Source organism: Bombus bifarius, unplaced genomic scaffold, assembly GCF_011952205.1.
Source record: "Bombus bifarius isolate JDL3187 unplaced genomic scaffold, Bbif_JDL3187 scf7180000007979, whole genome shotgun sequence".
In the NCBI taxonomy this organism is placed as follows: domain Eukaryota; kingdom Metazoa; phylum Arthropoda; class Insecta; order Hymenoptera; family Apidae; genus Bombus; species Bombus bifarius.
Window position 1 is genome coordinate 2,919,266 of NW_022884364.1, and position 26,760 is coordinate 2,946,025.

General features: G+C 42.5%; 1 protein-coding gene across 6 annotated transcripts in view; it reads right to left on the bottom strand.

The window, feature by feature from the left end:
* The window catches only part of LOC117204652 (heterogeneous nuclear ribonucleoprotein K), a 92,936-nt gene that overhangs the window by 34,714 nt on the left and 31,462 nt on the right, over positions 1–26,760 (bottom strand). For 4 of the 6 annotated variants that reach the window (XM_033442256.1, XM_033442252.1, XM_033442253.1 and 1 more), the window contains 4 exons: positions 24,103–24,152; positions 9,526–9,641; positions 6,315–6,371; positions 2,664–2,707 (listed from right to left, as the gene is read on the bottom strand). In XM_033442256.1, the coding sequence (XP_033298147.1) occupies positions 2,664–2,707; positions 6,315–6,371; positions 9,526–9,636 (212 nt within the window). In that variant the 5' untranslated portion in view covers positions 9,637–9,641; positions 24,103–24,152. Of the gene's footprint in view, positions 1–2,663; positions 2,708–6,314; positions 6,372–9,525; positions 9,642–24,102; positions 24,153–24,894; positions 25,157–25,605; positions 25,758–26,760 lie in introns of those variants that run through there. The other 2 variants (XM_033442257.1, XM_033442255.1) reach the window with 2 other exon arrangements.

Consider the following 26,760-nt stretch of genomic DNA (forward strand, 5'->3'; position numbering starts at 1 on the left):
AGTTTAAATACCGTTCGATTATCATTTGTATTATATCTGGCATAATCTTACGATAAATTTCTATGATAACGTTAACGATATCGTTGTTGAATTTTACGTTGATTATTTACCGGCCGTAGAGATACAATAAAATCAATTATGCAAGCGCCGTATGCATTCTAAAACGAGGAAGGTTTGGGTTCGGTTAATAATTCCGCTGGTCTATGTGCCACGAGGCTGTCAATGTGCATTTTAAAGCGGCGTTAATATTCCTCGATCATAAATAATTAATGATTACTTGTCACTGTGGAAATTATGGATGCGATATTCGACTAGTAATCGTAGTTCGCGATAGCCGAGCTATGTTGAATTATAAACGAAAATAGGCTCTACTTTACATAAATCAGATACCAAAGTTGCTAAGAAATTACTACAAATTTCCGAAAGAAAAGAAAAAAAAAGAAAAAAATAAGAAAGGGAGGAAAACGTATATTTCTAAACGTATTTCGGTTAGATTGATCGGCCTTTAAGTTAATATATTTATAAAAAATATTCGGATCGCGAATAGAAGAGCATTTAAATCAGTTTGAAGGATATTTACGAAGACGACTAAACGATAAAAATAATCTACAGCCGTAGCACGTGACGTCCTGGAACGAGAAAGAGACCAATAAACATCATTTCCACGAAACTGGCAGTATAAATCATAATTACTTGCAATTTCCAACGAAAAAAAATGACGTAACTACTTCATAACTACTTTAATCGATTCCTAAGACGCATAGATTTCGCATTTTAAAAGCGAACTTTGATTATAAACCTTGACCGAAGTCTAAAGTCTTTTAAAAACACATTCGATGTGTCTACCAATCTCGTAAATTGCCTCGTATTTCACACTCAATCGTATTAATAACGCTTGTTAAGTACGTTGGCTGCGAATGGAAAATAATCAGGTATAAGCCGCGTTCGTTAAATCCCATAAGCGTAAATCTCGCAGTATCTTGACCCATTCGTTGCTGACTCACGACAAAAATATATTTAGGATAAGAAAAAATTCATCGATCTCTAATAAAATCTAGACGGCAGTCCCGCCGAACGATTTACACCTAAGGGAGCGCCTAAAGTGCCTTCGACGAGCACCCAAGTGTGTACCAAAGCGAGTCCAGCAACAAAAGGGTTGCGATCAAGGTCGAGACTAGACACGGGTCACAGCAGATCGGTAATGACTTTCGACTCGCGGACAATTCGTTAATCATGCCGGCAAATCTCTGCCAGGACGATGATGGTCAGTGGTGCGTTGATCAGTGGGACGTACCTAAAAAGTAAGCGTGACATATCGACGTTAAGCGTGGAATCGGCAGATTTACCGCCTCGTTCCACGGATTAGCATCCGTGTTAGCCACAAAAATTAGAGATAAAGAAAGGAGAGAAAGGAAAAGAGAGACGTTTTCCGCGCACGCGAGACGATCAAAAACGAACAAAACAGAGACAGACCAGAAAAAAAAACAGAACAAAAAACAGAGAGAGAGAGAGAGATAGAGAGAAAGAGAGAGACTGCACCAGAGACACAGAGATGACATTAGATTGGAGGAATAGGTGAAAGGTGAGAATAAGAAAGGTTTCGTACGCGTGTCGGGATGATTGCAAACCGACTGTGTTTCGTTGCTTCTTGGATAAAAGCAGAAAAACGATGCTGCGTGTCCTCGCGTCTCCTTCATTGGAGAACTTGTTCGTCGTCGTGACGAATCTTGCCTTGAATTCGCAGAAGCAGGACAAACTTTTAGCTAGAGAATCTGTTATTCCTCTAATACCGTTTGTACGCGCTAAGAACGCATTTGCTCTGGATGTTCTTCTATCGTTTGTAACGTCGCAACTCTCGGTGGCTAGGCGTCGCTCGTAGGTATCAATACAGAATTCCTAACGAGAACGAAGGAGAAGGAAGACGGACAGAAGCGGCAAGGCTAACAAAGAAGCAAGAAGCGCGAGGAGTACTGCTCCCTCCCCTCTCGATGGACCTTCAATTTACTCTGCTTGATCGCAACAACGAAAGCTTCGAAGGCTACCGTGGATGCAAAGACAGAAAGAGACAGACGTAGTAGAATTCAGGATACGAAGACAGAGGAAGAATATCTAAATGGGATGGAAAAGGACGGAGGACATGCAACCGCAGGTGATGGCAGGTGCAGTCACGAGAAACGTGTGCTCGGTTTATCGCGCGTGTTCCTCGTTCGAAAGCTCGCGCAGACTCGGCTCTTCGCTCTTGGGCGATGAATCATCGCGCAACGATGTCGGAGACGCTGGTCGAGGACACGTACAAGGCTGAGAGAGGAGCAGACAAGGAGACGAACGAAGAAGGAACGAACGGATACAGGCGATTCGGACAAAAAGGCAGAGGCGAGAAAGAAGGGTAAAAGAGATACTGGTACACTAAAGACTGTGTAGTAGAGAAACGTGGACAAAGAGTATTACAGAGAAAGAAGAAAGGAAAGAAAGAAGTAGAAAGTGATGGTGAAAAAAGACAGACAGACAGACAAGCAGAAAAGAAAAGAATCATCAACAGAGAGAACGTCGTTGTCGTTCGACTTTAAAAACAGCACAGCGATCCACGTGTCGCTGTCATTTAGGTATTTTTGTAATTAGAGACAAAGAAAAATAAGACATTAAGTAGTGGTGTTGGTCATTACCGTTCGGGTCCGGGGCAATCGGGTACAATGATTGAGGCTTTGTACTGTCGGGCCGTGGTGGTTGGTGGTTGGTTCATTGGTGGTTGGTTGGTGGTTGTTGTCGATTGTTGGTAGGGTGGTCCATTTGCCGATCGAGTCAGGGTCCGTCGTTCCGGGCAGGGCAACGGCAGGGCAACGGCAGGGCAACACCAGGGGGGCAACGCCGGGGTTGGGGCGGGGCCAGGGCACAAATCATCAACCAAGTTAGACATCACGTCTTTCACGGCTGGATTAATTTTCGCGGCTTAATCTTCTAACCCCTTGTCTCTTTCCATTCTACTTTACGGGTTGCGTGAATTGTTCGTGCAACCCCCATTCCACCCCGAAATTCTGTTTTTCCCCGTGACTATTACGATTGCTTCCTTTTTCGAGTCGCGCGATCGATCGGAGAAATATTTGCAAGGTACAATGTGTGGTATTATATGTTCTATTAACGTACGTTTCTCGTAAACTCTGCTAGTTGGAAATGGCGACGGTCCGATGAAAATTCTAGCCACGCTAATGGAGAATGAAATCGGTAAGAAAAATGATTTACAAGTGACTGTGAGGACGCTCTTGCCGTCTTCGACGGAAAACACAAGAAAATACAACCCCATTGTCCGCAGCGGATCAACGCCCATTATTTCCACGTTGCTGTAAATATTCTGAAAACGGCATTCATTGCCATACCTCACCCCCTTCCCCTTCCCATCGTTCTTTCCCTCTTTCAGCAGTTAATTGACGCCGGCTGAACCTCGAGGCCGATTCTCGCGGCATTTCAATTGCTAACGAAGTCGCTTAAGCGTGGCTAATTAGAGGAAGTTTTAATAATTAACATGCAATTTCGCGAAGAACTCCGGTCTTCCTCCTTTGAGCTCTATAAGCCACCACGTACTCGAATTATGAATCGGCTGGTCGGCGTGTTTTATCACGATCGTGACAAGTGTTAATCCCTTGACTGGAGATTAGTCGTTTTCTCTGACGAATTTAATCCAGCCCTAGGCGACAGGACATTCTCTGATTATTCATCAACCCTTTGCATAACTTCGTTTGTACACTAAACTTTAATGAGAAGCAAGCTTCGTCTTCTTATCGTACCTACTAAACTAAGCGTGTCACGCTTCCGACTTTCGTCCAATCTTCTTCGTTTAATGGACTTTAAAAAAGAAGATTCCTAACCCACTAGTGGGGCGAAAGTACCACCCAATGAAACGATCGCTTGCAAATATTTCTCCGTCCACGCCAACTTGGCGAAATTTTTCTCCTCGAGGTCCTCGTCGACCAGCTTCAACCGGCCGACGTAGTTCGAGCATAAGATTCCCTCGTTCGTTTTAAACGAGGGATACACGCTGCAGGGAACTCGTCGCGAAAGGGGACGCAACCAGCGGCGCAACATCGAGCGGACGGTAAAAATGTTCCCCGGCGAAACACGATTATCCCCCGAGATTTTTCTTTCTCTCGCTCCTCGGATTATATACCTCCTGGCCTTCCACCTTTCGGGTCACGCAGAAAGCCGCGTCATCTACGAAACTCGACGAACACGCGAGCTCAGAAGCGAACGAACCGCCTCTGGCACGATTGTACGTACGACCAGGGACAAGATCGAGTGGGGATGGCTGGTTCGCGGTTGGTTAATTTCGCGTTTACTTCATTGCCGCTCAGAATTATTTACTAAGATGACGTTTTTTTATGGGCTGCTCGTTCGATTCTTTCGAGCAAAACGAATACGACGACTGAGAAGCTTCGTGTGCGTTCCTACGAGATACTGGATAAAACTGCAACTAACGAGAGATAAGCAGTTAAGCAATAATTAAGAGTTTCTTACAGATTCCTCCGTGATCGTTCGCTACATTCTTTGTCCGTTCTTGAAGAGATAAACCAACATGCATAATTCTCAGGTCCCGACTTTTAAATCGATCGAACGCATTCGCTGTGTCGAATCCACTCTATTTTGTCCCTGAGTCTGCGAGTTCTCAACGTTTTCACGTTTTATCGTGTGAAACTGATTCGCTGGTATTGGTTGCTCTTCGTATTTAAAAAGGCACGCGCAAAGACATACTAATGAATCGTGTATACGACGACGGTTTGCTCGATTTTTACAGATCGTTCGTTCGGACCTATTCGCTCGATAAGAATGATCGAAACGCGAGCTTCAAGTACGACGATATTCGAGCTCTCGTTTAACTGCTGCTTCGCGCGAAAACCAGCAACCTACCGTACGAACGATCGCTGCAAACGCTTGCAATCGTTGTAATTTCGTTATCTGCGATTCGTGAAACTGTTGAGGGGCTGGCTTCTTCGATTTATCGCGCGCTATGCAACACTAAGTTGCGAACCTTTGCTTCGTCGTGTCCCTCCGATGTTCTGGTTCGTGCGGGGTGAGTCTCGTCGGCGTCTCAAGGTCGGTGGAAAAAACACCGAGGCGAACAATCGGTGTTGCGCAAGAAATCGATCGAGAAACTCGTGAGTGTAATGCCTGTTACGTGCTCGACCGAACCGAACGATCGTGGGTCGTAATTAACAGATTGAAATTCAAATTTAGATATGAAAATAATCCTGCTCAAATAAATTATTATACGAGCAATTAAACTACCAATCGTATTTTACTTTTGCTTGGGAATTCTAGCGGATCGCCAACAGAGTTGAGTTTAGTTTTGAAATAAGCTTTCGAATGAGATTTACACCGTATTGCAATGTATTCGTTCCGATTCATTAGCACCGTTAATTAATCCTTTCGAGATGAGATCGAAAGGGTTGGATCAGAAGGCGTGTGCAACAGGCTTTACTCGAGTCGCATCTTTAATCGATCGTTCAGGGTCGGCTGCGGTTTCACGCCCACGCGCTTTTCTCGGACCACGAGACGCGCAAAGTCGTTTTCCAAAAACGGTCGAGAACAGGGAAACAAATGATCGTGTCGGTCAAGCGAACGCAAATTTTGCGGGAAACGAAGGGAACTTTCCAGTTGAAGAAATAAAATGCGTGATGAAGATATTTCGTACGTGTGTGTGTATGTATGTATATACTGCATATCTTTTCTGTCGTATGTGTTAAAAAGGAACGGTTTCAAAGCCTTCTAAACAAAATAATAATAATGATAATGATAATAATAACAGTCTGCTAGATTGGCTAATAAAAAACGGGCTGCTACGCTCGAGAAAAAGAGACAGAGAGAGAAAGAGAGAGAGAGAGAGAAAACGCTGTACCTCGGAGCTAACACGATTCTCGTTTGCACACACGTTGCAGAAATACACTCATCGGAGCCTCCCTAAACATTCCAGCTAATCGGAGAACTCGATCGATCGACGATAGTCACATGGTCGCCTCTAGAACTTCGCACGAGAGATTAGTTAACGAGAACGGAGCAAGAAGCTCGTGAAAATACGATGATTCTCCGCCGAAAATCAAACATTTGATTAACTAAGACTATCCGAAATTATATATCCGCCACGGTTATTTCTTCGTTGAAAATTCGTTCTCACGATCTTCTTGTCTAACATCTTATCTCTTTTCTTTCCAATCGTTTACTCGGCTTCTTCTGTCTCTCGTACTTGTCCCCCGAAACACGGACGAACGATAGAGAGAACAAGATCGAGGGGAACGGAATCGACGGAAACGGAAGAAGCAACGGCTTACCTGACTTCTCAGTTTGGTGATATTCTGGCCACCTTTGCCGATTATCGAACCGGCTACCTGTAACATACAATCGTTTCTTCCATAAGAACTGTCCTTTTAATTCGATATCAAAGCGAAGAATCTCTCGAAAAAATATACTTCGAGCTACCTTCTGTCAATATTTAACACAGATCGATCCTGCAATATAATCCTGTAATATTGCAATATCGACCACGTACGACCAGCAACATAGCCAATGGCCACAAGTATCGACTACATTATAGATCGTGTACGGGCACGTTTTTACGCGACCAATTCTTTCATGGAATCTCGCGTCAAATAAAATCGAGTATGCTGACTCAAGTTCTCGGCCTCGACACACAGCTACGGGGGATGGAGCAGACGCATGCTCCAATTTCGTTCGTCTCGCGCGATTTTTGTGGGAACGGCCGCGAATCGAACCACGGAGAAGGTCGATCGTTTCTTGATCGGTTGAATGCGCGCCGCTGGCCACGTTCCAGCGATTAACGACGATAAGTTACAACCGCGAGCCGATTGCAACACAGCACGGGCGGAAAACGCAGCGCGCGATAATTACGTTCTCTCCGCGATGGTGAATGAGATCACTCTCGAAAGGAGCGATCCATCGATCGACCCTGACACCGACAGCCGTTTTCGCGGAGTCTTCGATCGCGTGTCTCGGTCGGGCCGCAATCGACATTGTACTCGATCGTTGGTGCGCGACCGATCTCGAGCCGCGATCGAACACAACGAGAACGAAATCGACCTGACTGCCGGTGAAATTGACAGGAGATAAATGCAGTCACCAAATGAGCTGCTCCTTTGTACCTCGATCCCCTGCTGGGATGCACGTTTCCCCTTTCTTCGAGATGCAATCTCGGTTTATTAAGACGCGAGATATTGCACGGTGAATTTCGATATGGAACGTGATATTCAACATAGTTTCCTTTTATGTCTCTCTGTTGTGTGTCAAGACTTTTTCTTCCGACTAGTCACAAAGCTTAATATCATTTAAAACGACGATGTTTCGAAAACAAATGACCAAGAAACGTAGAATTGAAGCAATCGTGAATTTTCGTGTTAAAGAAATACAGGATGGTTGGCATACTGGTGGTAAAAGCGGAAAGGGGGTGATTCTACGCGAAAAAGGAAGTCGAAAATATAGAATAACAATTTTTCGTTTGAGGCTTTGTTTTCGAGAAAATCGAGAAAATCGACTCGGTACGCGTGCGGTACGTTATAACGGATATCACTGTAGATCGTTGTCTCGATGGAAAAATTAAAAAAAAAAATTTTTTATTCTATGTTTTCGACTTCTCTTTTCACGTAGAATCACCACCTTTCCGCTTGTACCACCAGTTACCAACCACCCTGTATACAAGTAGAAATTTTTAAGTGTTTTAACGATTAACTTAATATTAAATATATTTGCAAGCAAAGTAGTGAAAAATATTTGGTCGTTCTCACTTACACCAAACGTACCTTTTAAGCTTTTTATAAGGAATTCTAAGATTGCAAACGTCTCAGATATTCCGGAAAGAATTTCAAAATTTCCGTCTAACTGCGAGGTATCCCGTCAAGATTTCGTGAATTTTCCCGGAGGAAAGAAAGCGGAAGGAAATCCGATAGCGGTTCGCCGAGCGCAGCGACAATGACCGGAAGAACTCAGCGTTCCGCGATTGCGAACGTGCCGACACCAAGTTACAACACGGTATGGCAAGCCGCTTTTACTTCGCCAACGATGTGTACGCGATCGCGAACAGACCGCTGGAAAATTGTACACGTGGGAAAATAAAACTTGGCAACATCCAGATGCATCGCCAAGCCTTATCTGGTCGTAAGAATCACGACTGCAAAGACGTATCTTACGCGATCTTATTTGGAAATTCAACTGTGAAGAATATTTGGCGGAAAAGCGTATTGTTCTCAACCGCATTGCATACTTTTCATTTGTCGCAGTGAAAGGTAAAAGTGAAAGTTTCTTCTAAAATAATTTCTTTCCAATCCTCGTTACAAACGTTGTCGCCACTTTCGAGATTCTCCTTCCTTCTTCCCTTCCTCCTATTTTCATGACAGTGTATTTCTTTTTATCCGAGATGTATTCTGAAGTTTAATTACGAGCGTCCATATCTTTCCCACTGTTACGAATGCATAGTCTCTTGGATTATTTGGTAATTCTATTTATATTACATCAGCGTAATAAAAATTCATGTATACTACGAAAATGAATTCAATCCGCAATTACTGCTTAACGAAGACACGAATACTTTTCTACTTCGCAATAGCGACGGATTTATAATAAACCGACGGGAAAATCAACACTAGTACTACAACACCTGTCAAAATGACTGGTTTTTATAATTTTATTTGAAAATTTCCACTTCGTGTTACATTTTCTTCCTGCAGTGATGCAATGACCTATGTAGCGACAACTAAAGGAACGATACAATAAATTTTACTTTCTTGCTATTCATTCAAAATCAAAATAATTTTGTATCGTGGCTATATACAGTGTCTAAATGACTGGTACATGTTAAAGCGTAAAAGAGTCCTACAATTTGTCTACCGATCCCGAATTAACCAGTTTCCTCGTTTTGTACAACTTTTTATACGTTTTTAGTATTTTTACTACGTATCGTTCGATATGAAGGTATCAATTATCAGAAAAATTCCAGATCGATCATGATGCTGACGCTAGAACATACCAGTCAAAATGACTGCTTTTTACCATTTTTATAAATGTGCCAACCCTCATGCAGAGATCATAGTCGCAAATGGATTAACAATATCAAAAATGTACTACATAACATGGAATCCCTTTTGTAAAAAAAAGTAATAAATCGATAAATATAAAAATATGTAATTATTACGTATTTTTTAAAAACCAGTCATTTCGACCGATTTCGGTAGAAATAGCTTCGCTTTAACTGTCGGTGATTCTACTGTTAATTATACGTCGATATCGCTTAAAGACGATGGCCTTCGAAATTTTGTCGAAATCAGAAATTTGAAAGTACTCAAAGCGAAGTCTCTTTAAAAAAGTAGAAAGTACATTACGTAGTTTCTCTCGACTATTTACGTAATCGTTCGCTTCGATTCGCGGATACTAAAATATCGACTTTCATAGAAGATCGGATGATCGATTCATCGACTCAGGTTCGACTTGAAAACTGGTTTCGCAAGATGCGATTTGAAACCGATAAAATCTTACCTTGCTGGGGATCAGAAGACGAAGCTCATCGTCACCCTGTCTGTAACGCTTGTGAGGACTTGTCGGTCCCCCTGAACCTGTCATAGTGCCCGCATCAGCTTCTCTCTTCATTATTTCTGCAACAAAAATATCGATCGACTGTTTAGTACATCACCATTGCGTTATAAATTGTCACACATACGCAAAACAATTGATCGTACCACGAATAAGTTTTCGAAAAATTCATTTTCCCGATATTAATCGTAAAAGCATGTGCTTACGAAACATAAACAGGCTGAAAAAGCAGAAGATTACAACGTCGAATGCTAATTGTACACTGAATATTCCAATATCTCGAGTTAAAACGTAGAAATCCTTATCGCGATTGAAAGAAAAAAATCCTGTCGCAAAAAATTAAATATTAATCGGGGACAGAGTTTCACACACTTTTAAAACCAACGTTGCAACGTTCGAAGCTAAGGAGTTAATTCTTACCTACTTCTGGTGTGATTGCATTACCTCGGATAATATAACAAAAACTAGCGAAGCGATTCAAGACCGGACGTACGTCACGTGCCCGAATTCACCCCCCGACCGAGAGAAATCATGTTCCCCCTCGATTTTCAGCCACGCACGCGTTCCGGAAACAACAGCGGCGACGCGGACCGCAATTCGTAATAAACCTATAAACATGCTTCGTATTCGCGTAACCGTTTGTTTGCGGGGGGCTGAACGCTATGTAATTCACTGTCCGTTAAATCGGCTCGGTCGGTTTAATGACGTGGATAGCACGGGAAATCGATGTAACTCGGACACATTCGCGATTAAACGACCAAACTATCCCTGAATTTGTTCCACGTTCGTCAACCTTGAACAGTTGGACGTAACAGGTTCGCTGTATAGGTAGTTTCCGCGTGTGCAACGTATCTGGTATTCCTCGTTAAGTAGACCAAAGACCACGATTACGTTAATGTTTTATTTATATACACGCACTTTTTTTCTTCTTTTAATTTATGTTATTCGCTGTTCCTCAGCAATGCGATTATAAAAAGCTATTCCACGGATTTATAACATATTTCTCCTTCTGTCGATATCTCACAATTTTTTAATGTTTAAAAAAGTTGAAGTATTTGTATCATTATGATTGACCTGTAGCTTTTTCAGATCATCGCTATCTTTATTGTTTTTCTGATTTACTTAGCAGGCCTCTATAACGTATCTATTATCGTAATGCGTACATTTTTTCTACGTTATTTTCCGACACAGTTTTGCGTCATATAGTATAGTGAATAATTAATTATTCCACATAATTCACGATGCGACAGAGAATAAATGTATTTCAGAAATAAGACGAGGAAACAAGTGGCAAGACAGAAACTTCTCACACCGATCAAAGTATGCGAAAATCTCGCACAAAAACACGGATCAGTTACAACGGATTTATATCGCGACCAGCGCTATTAATTCGGCCAAAGCAAACGATATTTCCTTTCCGCGTGCCGTGGAATGCTTGAAGCGCGCGAGTCCCTGAGTCACCGAGATTCATGACACGATTAGGGCTTCGAAATTGCTTCCTTCCGATCGCCGCGAGCGTCGTATTACCAGCGATAAACCAGAAAAATCTCGCAATTCTGGCAATCGAGAGTACATCAGATTTCTGTCGCTGGCAAACGAAATTCCTTCTGCCTCCGTGGAATTAGCTTCTTTGGCTATGAAATAATAAAACTCGCGAGAATCGAGCGGAACAGTGATATCGAATGAAAGTAGGTCTTCTTCTTTGTCTTGCGTTTTAAAGAAATGCGAAGGCACAAGGAGAAGTTCAAGAACGTAGCATGGGACGAGGACGATAAAAACAGAATACGTAGAACGAAAGGCGAGACTAGTTCCAAAGTTGAAGAATAATAAAGTTTTGCATAGTCTCTCTTCTGCTTATCGATGCCAAGCATACTTTAATAAAAGTCAACGCCGTATGACATCATACAGAGATGTTTGACTCTGCTCATCCTCTTTGCTGGCAAATTCCAAAAAATATGACGAATTTCAGATATGTTATCGAGTTGCGCGCATCGATTTCCACGAAATGTATTTCAGCATAGACAGCGAATATATCTCCGCAAAATATCATAACCTCGGGACGATACTATCGTATAAAACATATGAAACTCTATATCGATAATGCGTTGTATTGCACAGTTTTAGTAAATAATGCTATACACTTTCTATCGAAAAGCAAACTCGTGCATTCTACTATTCACAAAAAATAATTGAAACGAACAAACCGAAATCGTCATAAGTCGCCATTTTTACGACGAACACAGTGTGGAAATTGAAAAAAAAAGCGAAGAAACGTCGGGAGAAGGAACGAATGGACAGGACGAATCGATAGTCGACCGGTCGACACGCGACGTTAATAATTTACCGGGGCGATTCGTAGGCGAAGGGTGACCAGCGGCCCGTGCGCGCGATTCGTCGTTTCGATTTCATTGCGGTGATGGGAAGAGACGACGGGAAAAGCGCAAAAGGAACAGGAGGCGGTGGCGTTCGTTCGCGGCTCGTTAAAGAATCACGAGGCACGAAACCTGCGTCACGGAAACCGGCTTGAGCAACAGAATACGCAATCGTTAACGATCGCATCGTTAAAGAACACTAACGGACCTTTCAATTTTGTATATCGTGGAACGTTAACGACAGTGACGTTGCACACTGTTGACAATTTCCAAAAATAAAGCTCATGTTTCGGGTTTAATCCGACTGACGATTTTCCAAGCAGGAAACATGCATTCAAGTGACTATTGATTATACGGGACTGCGGATAAATATCGTGATCGATGCGACTACAAATAGAGAAGCGTTCGTCGAAAATAACAATTTCAAAACCAACGACGTGACTAAAAGCCACGAACGATTTTGAAAAGCTACGGACTTTGAGCAGATGTAACGATTTCGAAAGCAAAGAGACGTAGAAGATTAAAAAATTACCTGGCTGAAAGGATCCGCAACGATAGGCTCGCGAGATTCATGTTTCGTAACTAATAAATTATTTAATAAACCGATTTCTCGATAGAAATTCATATAAGCCGATTGTAAATTTCTTACTTTGCTATAAATGAAGTTGCAAATATGTATCTGAATCGAGGAAATCGTAGGTCCGATCGGAGTTAAAAATTGCGATGGTATTGAACAATTTGAACCAAGTCATTCGATGAGATTAAAATACTCCAGGGAACGCTGGCACTTTGTTTCCTTTCTTTATATTTTCCAGCGTGTTCGAGGAATGATGAATATTAATGTCTGCGATTCTTCGCGGCGAATTCGTTCGCTTTGACAATGTTGTTTGCCAGCCACGGTCCCGTTGTCGTGTGAATTTTTCGTTAAAAACACGGAGGCAATTTCCTGCGCTGTCGAACAGCCGGAAACATTTTCGTCCACGCGATAACTCGATCAATTCCCGCCGTCTCGCGTGATGCATTCGATCTCGACGAGCCATTCGATCAAACGATTTCAATCCCCTTCGTGGAAACGATCGGAAAAGAACGCGAGTATGAAATATCGCTGTTGGTTCTCTTTAAGGAACACTCGTGTATCTCCTACTGTGAATTTTTCCTAAATGGAACGACTTTTAAGCTGCCCGTTAACACGAAAGTCGCGAGGAAATACACGGCACTGGAGTTACGTGGTGTGACCGATCATGGACCGCTCGTTTCTCCTAACTACAAGATTTATTTTTACTAGCGCCATCGTGTTTTCAACAAACAAGCAGCGTGCGTGACCAGACCGTGTCGTGACACGAACTCGAAAAGACCTCCTACGCTTCTGGTCGTCCGACCATTATCGTAAGGGTGGAACAGGGGGTGGATCAGTCGATCGTTGTGCACGAGGGGCCAAGCGAATGATAAAATAATGGGTCGTGGGTAATTTCCACGTAACGCGTCGATTCCGAAGCACGTTTGAATTTGCCAACATATTTTTCAAATAAAAAATATACGAATTAATTCGAGAAAAAAGAAAATAAGTTAAGTTTAATAAATGCCGGTATCTATCTCGCTTTACGATCACAGTGTGTATTCGATAGAAGAGAAAGTCGATTACACGCAGTGCCAATCGATACAATATTTATCAATTATTCAGCAAAAACTCGGTTTATCGGCCTCATTTTAGCGACACGTGCCGTCCGCTCGACCATGGAAAGCCAAAAAGAAAGAATAAAGGGGAAAAAGACAGAGAGGGAAAGAACGTGAAGAGAAAGGGATGAGAAGGGGCGCCATAGAGTCTGCAACGAGGGTAGCGTGAGGCGCCGAAGAGTCCACTGCCGGCAGCACTGCATCGACTAACTAGTCCATAACCAGTCCGCACGCCACTCCAAAGGGTTGCTGGTCTGATATATAGGGGCACAGGATGGAGGGCATCAAAGCCAGGTCGAAGGGGAGACCGCAATTAGGAACTGGGAGCAGCTTAAACTCGCTAAACCTGACGCGGGAATTTGAACTTGATGAACTTTCGACGGGTCTATGAAACGCAACCGCATGTATAGCATAATATCTGCGATTTATACAGGGTGAAGTGAAAGTGATGTGTAACCCTGAGTTTAGATTCTTGTGAGAGGGAATTATCAGAGTTTTACCCGCCAACTTGAAGTTTCAAACTGTTTGATACATTTTCAGTACGGATGTACCGTAAATTGTAGCACAAGCTGAAAAGGATGCGGTTTCGCGAAACCACACGTGTTACGCAAAAGTAAATTGAACAATGTAAAATGACAAATTCTCGATATTTTATTTTTTCTGATTTTTATTTCTCTAGTTAAATTACAAATTATTGAAAATTCTCGTTCCCTTTCGTGTCAAATAAATTGTTACTTGTCGTATTAAAGAAACATGAACCGATGATAACGCGTGCCGAGCTTTCACTTTTTCAAACGAATATGATATTTTGCCTGAAGGTAATTATACTTTCGTTGTTTGAACGAAGCAACTATTTCACGCAAACCCGCAAATATCAGCCAACGAATCCTCGTTGCAAGTCAAACGCACCTGCATTTAATCTCTTCAGCACGAGCGTTGACCGCAGTCGACGTACATCGAATAAGTATGTAAATCATTTGGACAGAAGGTACGAAAGATAAAAAAATCATTATATAATGAAATTTTGAGAAAACACGGCATAATTTTTATCATTATTTTTGTTATTACTTAAAATATTATTCCACGTTTTCCGTAATGTGTTATTCCAAACGACTGCAACGATTCGCGTTATTCTATTCATCGGAAGAAGCGCTCTGCAATCGTTCTATAAATTCAATAGAATAAACGAACGACGATTATATAGGTCAAACGCAAAGAATCGATTTCTCAAACGAACTTCGTTCGTGCGCCGGGATGCTTCGAGAAACGAAGTCAAGTGGATCGATAGTCAAAGGAATAGGTGGAAAGGGAAGGGGCAATATTATTAAATCAGAACAGAACCGAAATATTCCAATTTCCGCGAAAGTTGCACGATAGTGGCGTTCAAGAGGAAGGAGAATCCATGGTACGCGCGGATCGAGAGCCGTCTCTTGTCGCGGTAATTGCACTCCTAGTAGTTACGCGGTCCAAGTAATTATTTCGACGTGGCGTAGACGACGGATATCCGAGATAATTGCAGCCAGCGCGACAATGATATCGCGCCCCAAAATTGCTCGGTGCCAGTAAAATATGATGTTTGCATGTCGTGCTTCTCTCCCTTTTCTCCCGCTTTCTCCGTCTTCCTGGCGAACCTTGTGTGCCACGGAACCACCCTCCGGCAGATGCTAACAGCCTGATAACCGGCTGTCCTTTTTTCAGCTTTTTCGAACGTTACAACAGAACTACGAGAGACACGATTCGTTTGAATATTCGTGGAAACGGAATAGACTGGGAAAAGTAGGCTTGGAAACATTTTCAAACACGCCTAGTTTCCAAGCATTTTGTCGGAAGAAACGTTAAGGACTTCTGCACACCAGATGTTGACTCTGCAGGTTCGCATCCACTATGTAGCTAGTCTGAGACATAGATCTCTTCTCGGTGATGTTTATTACGTATGAGATTTCTTGGAACGAATTTCGAAAATGTGGATAGTATTACTATATCGAATGGGAAATAGAGAACAAGAAGAGGAAATAAGGGAAACAAGGTTGATCGTGGCTGGATTTATCGAATCGAAGTCGAAATGGGACGGCTCTTCTCACGATTCTATGCCGGCTTAACCGGGTCAACGAACAACAAGCGGGCGACATCGCACTAATGCCAATTAAACGAATAAACTTAATTGGTTACGTCGACCTGTTATTTATGTAACGAGAAAAAAAACTGAGTTTTGCTTTTAATCAACGAGATGAAAATACGCCATCGCTAAACTCAATTCTCGACTAAACGCTAGTTCCGCCCGTAATTTATTTAAAGAAAAAACTACATCTTTCGTTGACTCTCGGTAAAGAGCCACGATTGCACGTTAACGTTGAAATAACCACGATTCCTCTCTTCCATGCGTTTACCTTGCCCGAGTGAACCAACTGTTAAACTTATTACCTTCTTCCCGATTTCCCTGACAATTTGCATCTTAGAGGAGAATAATTGCATGCTAATTTTCCTCGCAACCGCCGACATAAATTATCTATCCTCTTAAGGACCGCCAAAAATTCTCCCTCGAGCAGAATCCTCTGGCGCAATAATCCATGGAAATGCTTAAAACGACCGAATACCGGATACAAACGACGTCAACGACGTGCAAACCGACACTGTCCAAAAAAATCAAGGAAATGGGGGAAAAAGAGGAGTCGTGGAAAATGTGGCAATTACCAGCAGACTGTGGCCATATATTGAACACAGGAGGGACTATAAATTCAAGATGTCCCGACGAAAGAAACTTGTTTACCGTTTTTACCACAGTTCCTCGTCTGTCTCATCCACGTTTATCCACCTCCAAACCCTGGCAACGATTCCCACGGGATTTTCCTTGTAATTTGGTAAACCACTCTCTACCCGTTATATTTACTCTCAGTTGAGCCAACCTTGCCTCGCATGTCGAGAATATGTAATCTTGTTCATGTTATGAACTTCGTCCGACGTTAGTATCGTTTGTCGACACCGTAAAAATTGAACACGTTTATGTGCACTTTATAGATCGATAAACAAAGTCCAAATTCTTTTCACGCTATTAACGCTAGAATTACGGGAGTAATGAAACTGACTATTTCCTAATCGTTCGTAGAAATTTTGTAAATACATTCTTGGCAATTCTCCGCGATTCTTTTTACAAGTACACTGCCGGCTATAAATTATTAGGATAATTATTAAGGATATATTTAAAACACAGCTAATGCTTCCCGCTGCTTTTATATCATAATCGCTCCATTATAAATCTATTCCTTATCTGTATAATATAAATACACATTAATTTAATCGGGTCGTAGGTATTTTCTAGTAGAAAATAAAATAACATTCGTTAGAATATTAGAGAAACGTTTGTTCGTGAATAGGTTTTAAATACCGTTAGTACATTCTCGTTGAATGATTTATATCCCAGAAATACAAGAATGCGAAGTGTTTCTGATTTGAAATCCGCATAATTTCATTGCAAATGATTCGATTTGTATCAAAATTATACGAGAGCCATTCCATCGACGTAAACCACTTTCTGATTGAACGTGCGAGATTCTCGCAAAGCGGATTGCGAGAAGAGAAGGAGAATAACAGGGAGACGCGTGTAATATTCGAAGTGGCGGACGAGGATCGAAGGGACGCTGGCAGGTGAGATTACCGGCTTCGGCTGAGACTAAACGGAGTTGGCTTAGAAATTCGACGCTTGACGTCACGCTTTCCATCGGCTTCTTTAAATAGAGTGATCAATGATATCGCTGATTGGACGGCTGAGTCTTTGCTCCAAATACCGGACGAACAGCTTGAGCTTTGCTCAGTGTGTATGAAAATGCAGCACGCAATTACGGGCGTGTATAAATTGGAAATTTGTCCACTCTTACGTGTCGAGTATTTCATATTACGTTGCATAAGAACGTGCGTCGGACAAAAGGAGAAATAAGAGAACGATGTGGGACGAGACAAAAAAGTGTTCGCTTGTCTAGCACGAACTCAATGAGAAAACATTTACATACTCGACGATAACAGAGTCACGTTGAATTTCATTCGTTTCGAGGAACTTAAAAATCCATTCAACGTCTGTTGCTTGGGGAGTTATGTCAGTGGTGATAAGAAATTACAGACTGCGCATTACCGCGTGTCTACGTATCTCGCATAGACGCCAACAGTGTCGTTTCTCTCTTTGCCGCTTATCGAATAACTCGTCAGAAACAAATAAAGTTCTGTCGATATTCGTTCGTTTGGATTCCCCGTCAAACAGAGAACAATCGAAGAGGAATCCATCGCCCTCGCAATTGTGTTTCTGCTTGCAAAGTAAACGGAGAAGATAGAGTGCAGAAATTTGTCGAGGTCAGAAATTTTACAGAAATGCTCGCTTAGAGCGACAAATGATAAAAGAACGGTCGAAAGGACGCAAGAACAAAAAAAAAAGAATGCTACGCGGAAGAATCGAGCAAATAGAAAAAGAGAGATCGAGGGACGATGGAAAACGTGCTAACAGCTGAAATCGGTCGAATCAACGGAATTTCTTGTTGGTTTCGAGGAAAGAGAATGGTTTAAAGCAGATCGGGAGAGGCATCGGGGACTCGCACTTTCCGAGCAAATACCGACAGTTATGTCAACAGACAGGCGCGTTAACGCTTGTTAAATGTTTGAGAACGTTTATGCAGCCAGGCAATAAAAGGCGAACCGGTTGTCGGTGCATCGGTGATAATGCAACGGAAGGCTACTGCGGCAAAAACAGACCTGGCACACGCGAACCAATCAAAAGACTCTGCGGGAGTTTTGCGCTGGAATCTGATCGATTTGCCCTCTTCCGATAAATGGAAATGAAAGAAAGAAGGTCGATGGACTGGCTGAGAAAAACCAGTTTGTCACAAGAGCCCAAAGATTCCTTTCACCCGACGAAGAATGAATCGAAAAGCCGGAAAAAAAAGACTTTGGACATTGCTATGTAGCTTGCCCTGGAGTTCTCGCTATTGTGGAAACGTGATTTCGTTGAATGAGTGAAGAATATCAGGAAAGAAAACGATAGAGGTGCAAATGATAATATTTGGCGTGGAGAGGTGCGAAAGAAGAATGTTTGGACGGAGCGTTTGAGATTATCGTGTAAACGAAAAATTGACGGCTACCAAAAGTTTGGAGTAGACGTGCAAATAGTTGTAAAAAGACAAAAATTGGAAATCAAGAGTCGGCAAACGAATCAAACTCTTTCGTCTTCGACGCAATACACCTACGTTACGTGATAGAGAAGAATTTGGATGAACGAATTCCACAATTAGACTACTACATCACCGGCATAAACGTTCGTTAATATCAATGTAGAAGAGACTATTCAACGTGTTAACGAGTCTTGGTTCAGCGAATCACTACAAGACAAGATTCGAGCAACTATGCTTTGTGAGGCCACCGTTAATTTCTACGACCAAGGGAAGACATCTCGCCGAGCTTTCATCCATTTATCGTAGTCGCGTATGAAGACGTTCGTTGAATAGTTCCCACACTTCCTCGCGCTCCGAAATTAGCCGACGCATTCACGAAATATCGCCCGTTTGCTCAAACGCGTTGTCGCGTCGTTCAATAATTTCCTAATTAAACGTAGAATATATCAATTCTTGTATCGCAGAAAATCTGTATAGCGACTTCCATAAGAAGCTATCGCGATTCACGCAATTAAACATCTCTGAGCAAGATTTCTATTCATTTACTCGCGGAATAAACGCATCGATGATTACTGCGCGAAAAATGTAAAGCGAAAAAGAGAATTAGTTGCGTTAAAAGAGCACCATATGGGTTACAAATCTTTAAACAGATATAACGTAGAGAACAGAAAACAAATTTATTTTGTTTGTAAGACAATATCCGATATATTCGATGCCTATAAGGACAATAATATAGACAATATCTATAAGGAAGCTAAAAAGAAATAAAAAGAACAAAAATATTTCTTAAAAATTTGATTAAACGTCTTAATTTCTTCGCAGGCGCAAAGTTCCGCTGGAGCCACTTTGTCGAGCGCATATCTTTCTCGTACGTATCACACGTAACCATAGAGTCAGTCATCGCCGCACGAATATTCGATACAGCCACTCCACGTCCTCGCGCAGATTATTCGTGTAAATGGGATTGTTCAGCGAGCCAGCAATTTACAACCGAGCGAGCAAGTAATCGCCGATTCCTTCCCGCTCCTTCCGATATCCTGGCTCACGTTCATCCTTTTCCCGGTTTGTACTAGCTGAGAAGGCCGGTCAGGATTATTTCGTACTTTCCTCCGTCCTACCGCTACAGCCAGAATCGATTATTTCTGAATGAAATATCGTGATTCGAGTAGCGGCATTCAACGAACCTAGTGTCTGTTTCACTCGACCAAGCGAATACAAGCTTCTAAGTGGGATTCACGAACTTTGAGAACACGTTTACCAACAGATTTCGCATTTAGCTGCTATTTCGTACGAGTTTGCGAATACTCGAAATCTTCGCGCAAACGATGATTCGTGTTAGTTAAAAATTCTCTTATTTAACGACGTGTACAAACAACAATCTTCCAAAGTTAAAACGTATATTTTCTTTTCTTTCCTCTCCTCTTTTTTGGGGAGGTGGCGACTATTGGAAGAGAATTTTATCGATGAAATGACAAATCCGAGCACAGGGCAGATATATCGATGCGATCTCCGGTGACTTTGGTTAGAACTCCGATTATATATCGTTATCGAGGTTGAAATGTCATCTACGAAGCTAACGCAAACGGTATTATCGCGTCTCTAATCGCATGAGCACAAGGACGATGTAAGCAAACAGGTATATCTGTGTGTCGATGACGAAACATGGAAAAAAGCAGCGATCGATGATATAGACACGAGTGATTCAACGTTCACTGCACGGTAGAAGCAGCATTCTCTGAATAAATGAAAAATTCTTAGGTAATACACGACTAGATAAAGCTTACACCTGCAGAATGAATTATAGCACAAGAACGAAGGGAAGCTGAACGTTCACTATCTTCAACCTTCTGCAATGTCGTGTAACTTAGGAACTATATATTATCTTATTATTGCACTATTCTCTTAACGCCAGTCCATTTATTTGCGGCAATGGTTAATTTCTAGACTTCGTATTGAAATAAAAAGGCTACGATTAATTGTAATTTTTCTACTCGTGAGAAGAACGAACATAGCAATTGTAAAGGATAAAAGTAAAAAGCTTCCAAGATCTCAATGACATCGGATGAGCATCCACCTACTGTAACAATATACACAAATGGGGTACAAATCCTGACCGAATGTATAGGCCAAACTCTGTCATCAACAATGATGTCTAAGACAATCGAGGATGTGCACAATGGGGACAATCTTGAAAAATCTCAAGAAAAATTCCCCTGATGAAAGAATAGAATAGCATAAGAGAGGACAACGACACAAAAGCATCAAAATCTTTTTAAGAATTGACGAGTGCGTAGCCAGCGACTGCTACTCTAATTTTGTCCAGCTTCGCGATGAACTTCGAACAAAACAGAAATCGATATAGCCTGTAGAGTGCGCGTTTGACGACTTAATTATTTCCATGCGACAAGCGTCTGTAACGACGATTTTTCATCTGTCAGCATCCATCCACATTTCCTAGTTCGCGACGGTCCAGCTCCGAAATTAGACTCTATGAAACCGGACCAACCGGAAATTCGTTCCCTGGCATGATCGAGTCACGACTAACTGAGTGGAAATATTTGCAATAGACTAATAGCTGTTGGCATTAAAAGAGCCCGATTTTGTCATAAATTGTACAAGAAAGCAAAAGAAGACTAGTGAAAAATAAAATACATATATCGATGCGAAGTAAAAATCGTTTTATTTATTTGCAACGATCGTTGGAAGTCCGCCTCGAGTTACACAGAATTTGTTTGTAAAAAAACAGGAGATAAATAGACAATAAATAAATAACTATTTTCTTTGATGCTCTTCTTTATTCCCTGAGCAATGTTTGAAATTGCTTACTGTAAGAACTGCGTCAAAACACGATGTAGACATGACTGCGGTAGACATGACGCATTGACACGTCATAGATGCGGTAATTTGTGGACTCTGATGCATACTCCTTGCATGATTTCACGGTTTCGTTTTAAAAAAAACATCGCCGTTCTAACTGACGTTTCCTTTGGAATAATCTGTCTCAATGTCACGAAGGAAATCTAAAGAAATTAACGCGGCACAAAACACAGACATTTACGTAATTCTTGTCGCCTGTGTGCATCATGAAAAGGTGTGATACGGAATACTTCAAGTTTTCAATAGATAAAAATGCAAGACGTATCGTTACATCAAAGTAAAGACGCAATGCTTCAAAGACTCCAAGTTTCCACGTACCACGTAACAGCGTCTTGGTTTTATATCGTACAAAGATGTAGGCATAAAAAGACACAGTGCTACGATTTAAAGAACGTATAAGTTAACGTATGTAACTCTAAAGTAGGATACTCCAAATATACTTTTACTCGAACGTGGTGTCTACATATTTTCGTAAAATTGTAATTTGTAATTGTAATTTTCGATTTCGTTGTTTTCGCACCACCCGGTACTTTTACTTTCAACCTTAGTTACTTGTCTCAGAGGTAAGTCCGGCGCGGAAAAGGAGGCTAGCGACGAAGCACGATCACCGGAAACCTTTCAACGACGAAGCCGCCCTCGAAAAAGTTACGCTTTCGAGGGCAGGCGCGTTCCTCAGTTCCGTTGCTGAGAAAACCGCGCAGACTGTGTCGATGTCTCGAGTCGATGCACCTGAGATTACGTTAACGGTACGATCGATTTGTATAAACAACACCGCGAAACCATCGAGTACGCTACCGCTCGCGTTCTTTGACCCTGCGTCGAGAACCCTCGAACGCATAGCACGTCGAGAAGGGTCTTTTATCCGTACGCTAACCCTTCCCCTACCCGCGGCATTCCACGCTTAGCCTTAGACTCGAGAAAGAGGATCGGAAGAGAAGACGAAGCAAAGCTGCTACGAGCATGCTCTCGCTACCAAGGTGTAACGTCCTGGTACACCAGTCTGACCACTCTTCCGCTCCCTTTGCCCTCCATACCCTGCCTCCTTTCTTCTTCCTTGAGCCTTCGTTTCGCCTCCTTCCAACTCGACCGACTGTCTTCGCGAAACTTCAAAACTAGCGTTGTCGCTTAGCGAAACGTGTAGCGGATATGTTTCACATCGAAGTACGTAACGTTTAATGTAAAATTTATCGCACGAACTCTTATCCTCGATAAGTAGTAGATGAGAAAAGAAAATGAAGAAGATGTCGTTAACGCAATTTCTTGTCAATTTTACGACTATCTATGTAAATAACTAAATGGAATTTTCCAACTTGGCGATGTGTAACGAACAGGCACGCTCGTTAGCACAAAACAGTTGTCATCTCGAAACACGCGTGTCTCCTCGATAGGTGTGTCAAAACGAAAACTACCGCGTTACAAAAATACCACGAGTGGGTTGAGCTCGCGGCCGATTTGAATTTCATTCAGCTCGACCTCGGTCACGTTTGTTTGCGTTCGCGTAGCACGAGAAATGGCCACGACGTAACAGGCCGTTCACGACTATTCACGAGGAACGAGTTTCCACGTCGAATCGGCCTGCCAGTCACTGACGAACCCTTTTGTGGTAGAACGTCTGATTCGTGCATGGAATTTCACGATTATTGCTTCGAGGCGTACTGCGTTCAGCTGTATCGCGAATACATAACAAATAGGAATATCAAACTAGTAGATAACGCGCAGGATGCAGCGTACAATCGGTTCTCTAAACTTAGACCAGTGATAAAACGTCTGCAACAAACCGCAAGTCTTTTATCGCTTTCTTAAACGGAATGTAAAATTCTAAATTCGCGTTCACTGCGCACATATTTTGTTTCACCATTATCGTTCCGTAATAATTCCTTAATAATGTTATTTGTAACCGCTACAAACAATAACGTTTCTATCTTTCATTTACAGAATTCAATCGCGTTCGACTGTACCGATTTTCGAAATAAAAAGGAACGAACTAGAATAAAATGTTACACCCGATAAGATAATTTGCCCTCGTGATAAATTTTAGGATTAGACTCTGATGATTTGATCTCGAATAACTTGCCTACTCCGAACGAGGTTTATTTCAAGATCGTTATTCGGAATTAACAATCGTTCGTACAATGGAACGCAGTATTCAATCATAAAGAGTTCGTTTAATCGGACGTTCGTCCAAGCCATCGACACAAACCTGCGCTGCAAAAGGGAGTGGAGAAAGAAGGACATGAAATGCAACCGATCCTCGTTCTTTTTCAGGCTAACCGTATACGGTTCCTGCTTATGACCGCATATAAATCGTCGACGACGATCTCTCGCGAGTTGAAACAGAACGAGGCCGGTCGTCGCCGATTGTCGTCACTGAATTCCTTCAGCCGCGTGTTTCGCATGCGAAATGAAGCGCGGTTGCATTCTTGCCGCGTCGATGCAAAACTGTTACTCACCAATAACGATGTTCGCCGCAGTTGCCTCCGGAATGGATCGGCAGTAAACCCTGCACAGACAAAAAAAGACAAGCGTCGTTTTAATCCACGTCCCTGTTGCTAGAACCCACTGTACGCGAATCAATTCCTTCAGCCTTCTCCTCTCCTTTTTTTCGCCGACTGCACCACACTACGTACGCGCGTTTAAGGCGTACAGTGATACAGGGTACTCGAGTTTGCGTTAAAATCGTACAGCTGTCGACAGAAATAAGATAGAGCGATGAGCAAGGTTAAAGTTAGAACGTTACGGAATAAGAGAAGAATAAGGAAAAGTATGACGAACGAGTTTTGAAAATCTATATCGAATTTGACGATTTTTAAGAAGATTGCCGTTTATCCGTCACGATGTATGGGTTTTGACAATGGCAACTCCGTTAAAAGATGTCGAAATTAATATAGATTTTCAAAACCTGTTCGTGACACGTTTCTCTATATTTTTCCCTTATTCTACTGCTACGTAATTTAGCCTTAACCTCGAGCAAAATTCATCGCTCTATCTTATTTCTATGGAAAATTCTACACGATTTTGACAGAATCTTGAGCACATTATCCCACTGTGCGGCGCATGGAACGCTTGCTTTGTTGCCTACTGACGTAATACTACGTTCTTTCATCGGTGAAAGTCGCGGTTTCTTCACGTAGTAGTACGTCCCTTTCGCGATGATTGAAAATTCGAATTCTCCTCACTGACGATTCACTCGCGACCTAATTCCAAGCGTACTGATTTTCCCCTGTGCAAAACGCTTTACTGACCATTGACGTAGTTGCACGATCTCTCGTGAAATGCAATTGAAATTGATCGACGATCGACTAACTAACGACACACCGGGGTTCACATAGTTTTCACGGTGCTTCGCGCATCTATGTAAATTCTGCGCAATCTATTTCGGACACGATCGCGAACGTCACTGGCCACTGTTTCTAAGCGTCGAACGCGGGCTTCTTCGGCAGGAATATCACACGCCGGTAGGTCAGCAAAACGTTCGAGCATCCGCGCGTCTCTCCCGTTACGCAATTATTCGTAACTCGATCGACTCGTCCGTCGATCGGGCCCAAGGCGCTTCCTCGATGCCTTGAGACTTCTCAGCGATATCGAGATCTAGAGCTCGGTCGTACACTAATGACCGATGTCACACTGATCACAGTTCTCCACCAACAAAACACACCAACACGTGCACGACTGCTAATTAATCCGCCAATCCGACAAGATGTTGTGAACGAGCAAGGTCGTCACGGCGCGTGTTCCTCTCTGCTCGTTCTCTCGTCAACACCGGCAAATTAATACTCTGCCCGAAACGCGACAGAACAAACTGCGTCCGTCCCAATTTCCAAGTTCGAGCGGAGAACACCGTCAAGGTCGAAATACCTCGGACCAAAACGAGGGGAAGAGAGAAAGAGATAGAGATAGAGAGAGAAAGCGGTAAGAGAGAAATCGAGCTAGGTCATGGCCAGAGTTGGCAGTACCTTGAATATCCTTCGATCTTCTGCGACCTCGTGGCACGACCAAGGATCCAAGAGAAACGAGGATACGTGGAGAGTTGGTACGGATAAGGACCTATGCTAGATGGAAGACAGAACACGAGTAACTTTGCAAAGTGGTGAGCCCGCTTCTTCCAACGAGTAGTTGTCTACTTCTCCTCTGAGTCCCCCCTTCCTCCTACTCTTAAACCATCTCTTTCTCTTCCATTGCCTCCTTCTGCCTCTTCCTTCATCGTGCAGAGGCACGAGTCAGTTTGGTGGGGGGCTCGGATCACGAGGGGGGAGCCTCGTAAGAGAGAGAAAGAGAGAGAAAGGGGGAGAGAGAGAGAGAAAGAGAGAGGGAGAGATATCGAAGAAAGACGGAGCAAATAGCAGAATGTGTGTAAGAGGGCGGGAGGAGGTTTGGAGAACGAACGAAAACGCACATGTGTGTACGTAAGTGCACTCGGCTGCGAGGCTACGACATGAACGAATAATCCGGATGCATCCGAGGGACGGTTGGAGGGCTAGGAGGGGAACGAAGTCAATGAACGACTTCACCGCAATCGCCACGCGGCGAGAGAATTTCACGGTTGCGAGCTTCTCTCACCCTCTCGCTGTTTTCATCCGACTACCATGTCCCTCTTGCTTTTCCTACGCTCGTTTTTTCGTTTTACGACATTATTTTTCCCCCCCTCTAATATTGTTCCTTTTTTTTTTTACCAGTGGATCACGTAAACAAGCTGGTGCTTCTTTCTTTGCGTTTATTCGCCAGAAAAAATATATTTAAAAAAAGACAAGCTATTCTCAAACCATAGAAACTTCCTTGAAGTGTCGCTGTGACACTTTTCGAAATAGTCCATGACATCCGACGTCTGAAGACGTTCAAAATGTCGATTACTATCGCAGACGCAGACTGGTAGAAGATAATCCAACTTTAAGTTTCGAAACCTTACTTTTATGTCATCCATTCGCGCTAGGCGCTTTCATTTACAGTCAGGAAATTCTTTGCATATTGCGCGACAAGCATATTTCACGAAATTCATGTGCCTCTGCTACACCTGTATCGATGGAACATCGGTAAAATTGAAGCAGAAAGATTTTCTTTTGGTCCTAGACCCGAGTGAACATGCGGAAACAACGTTAACACTGATACTGTTT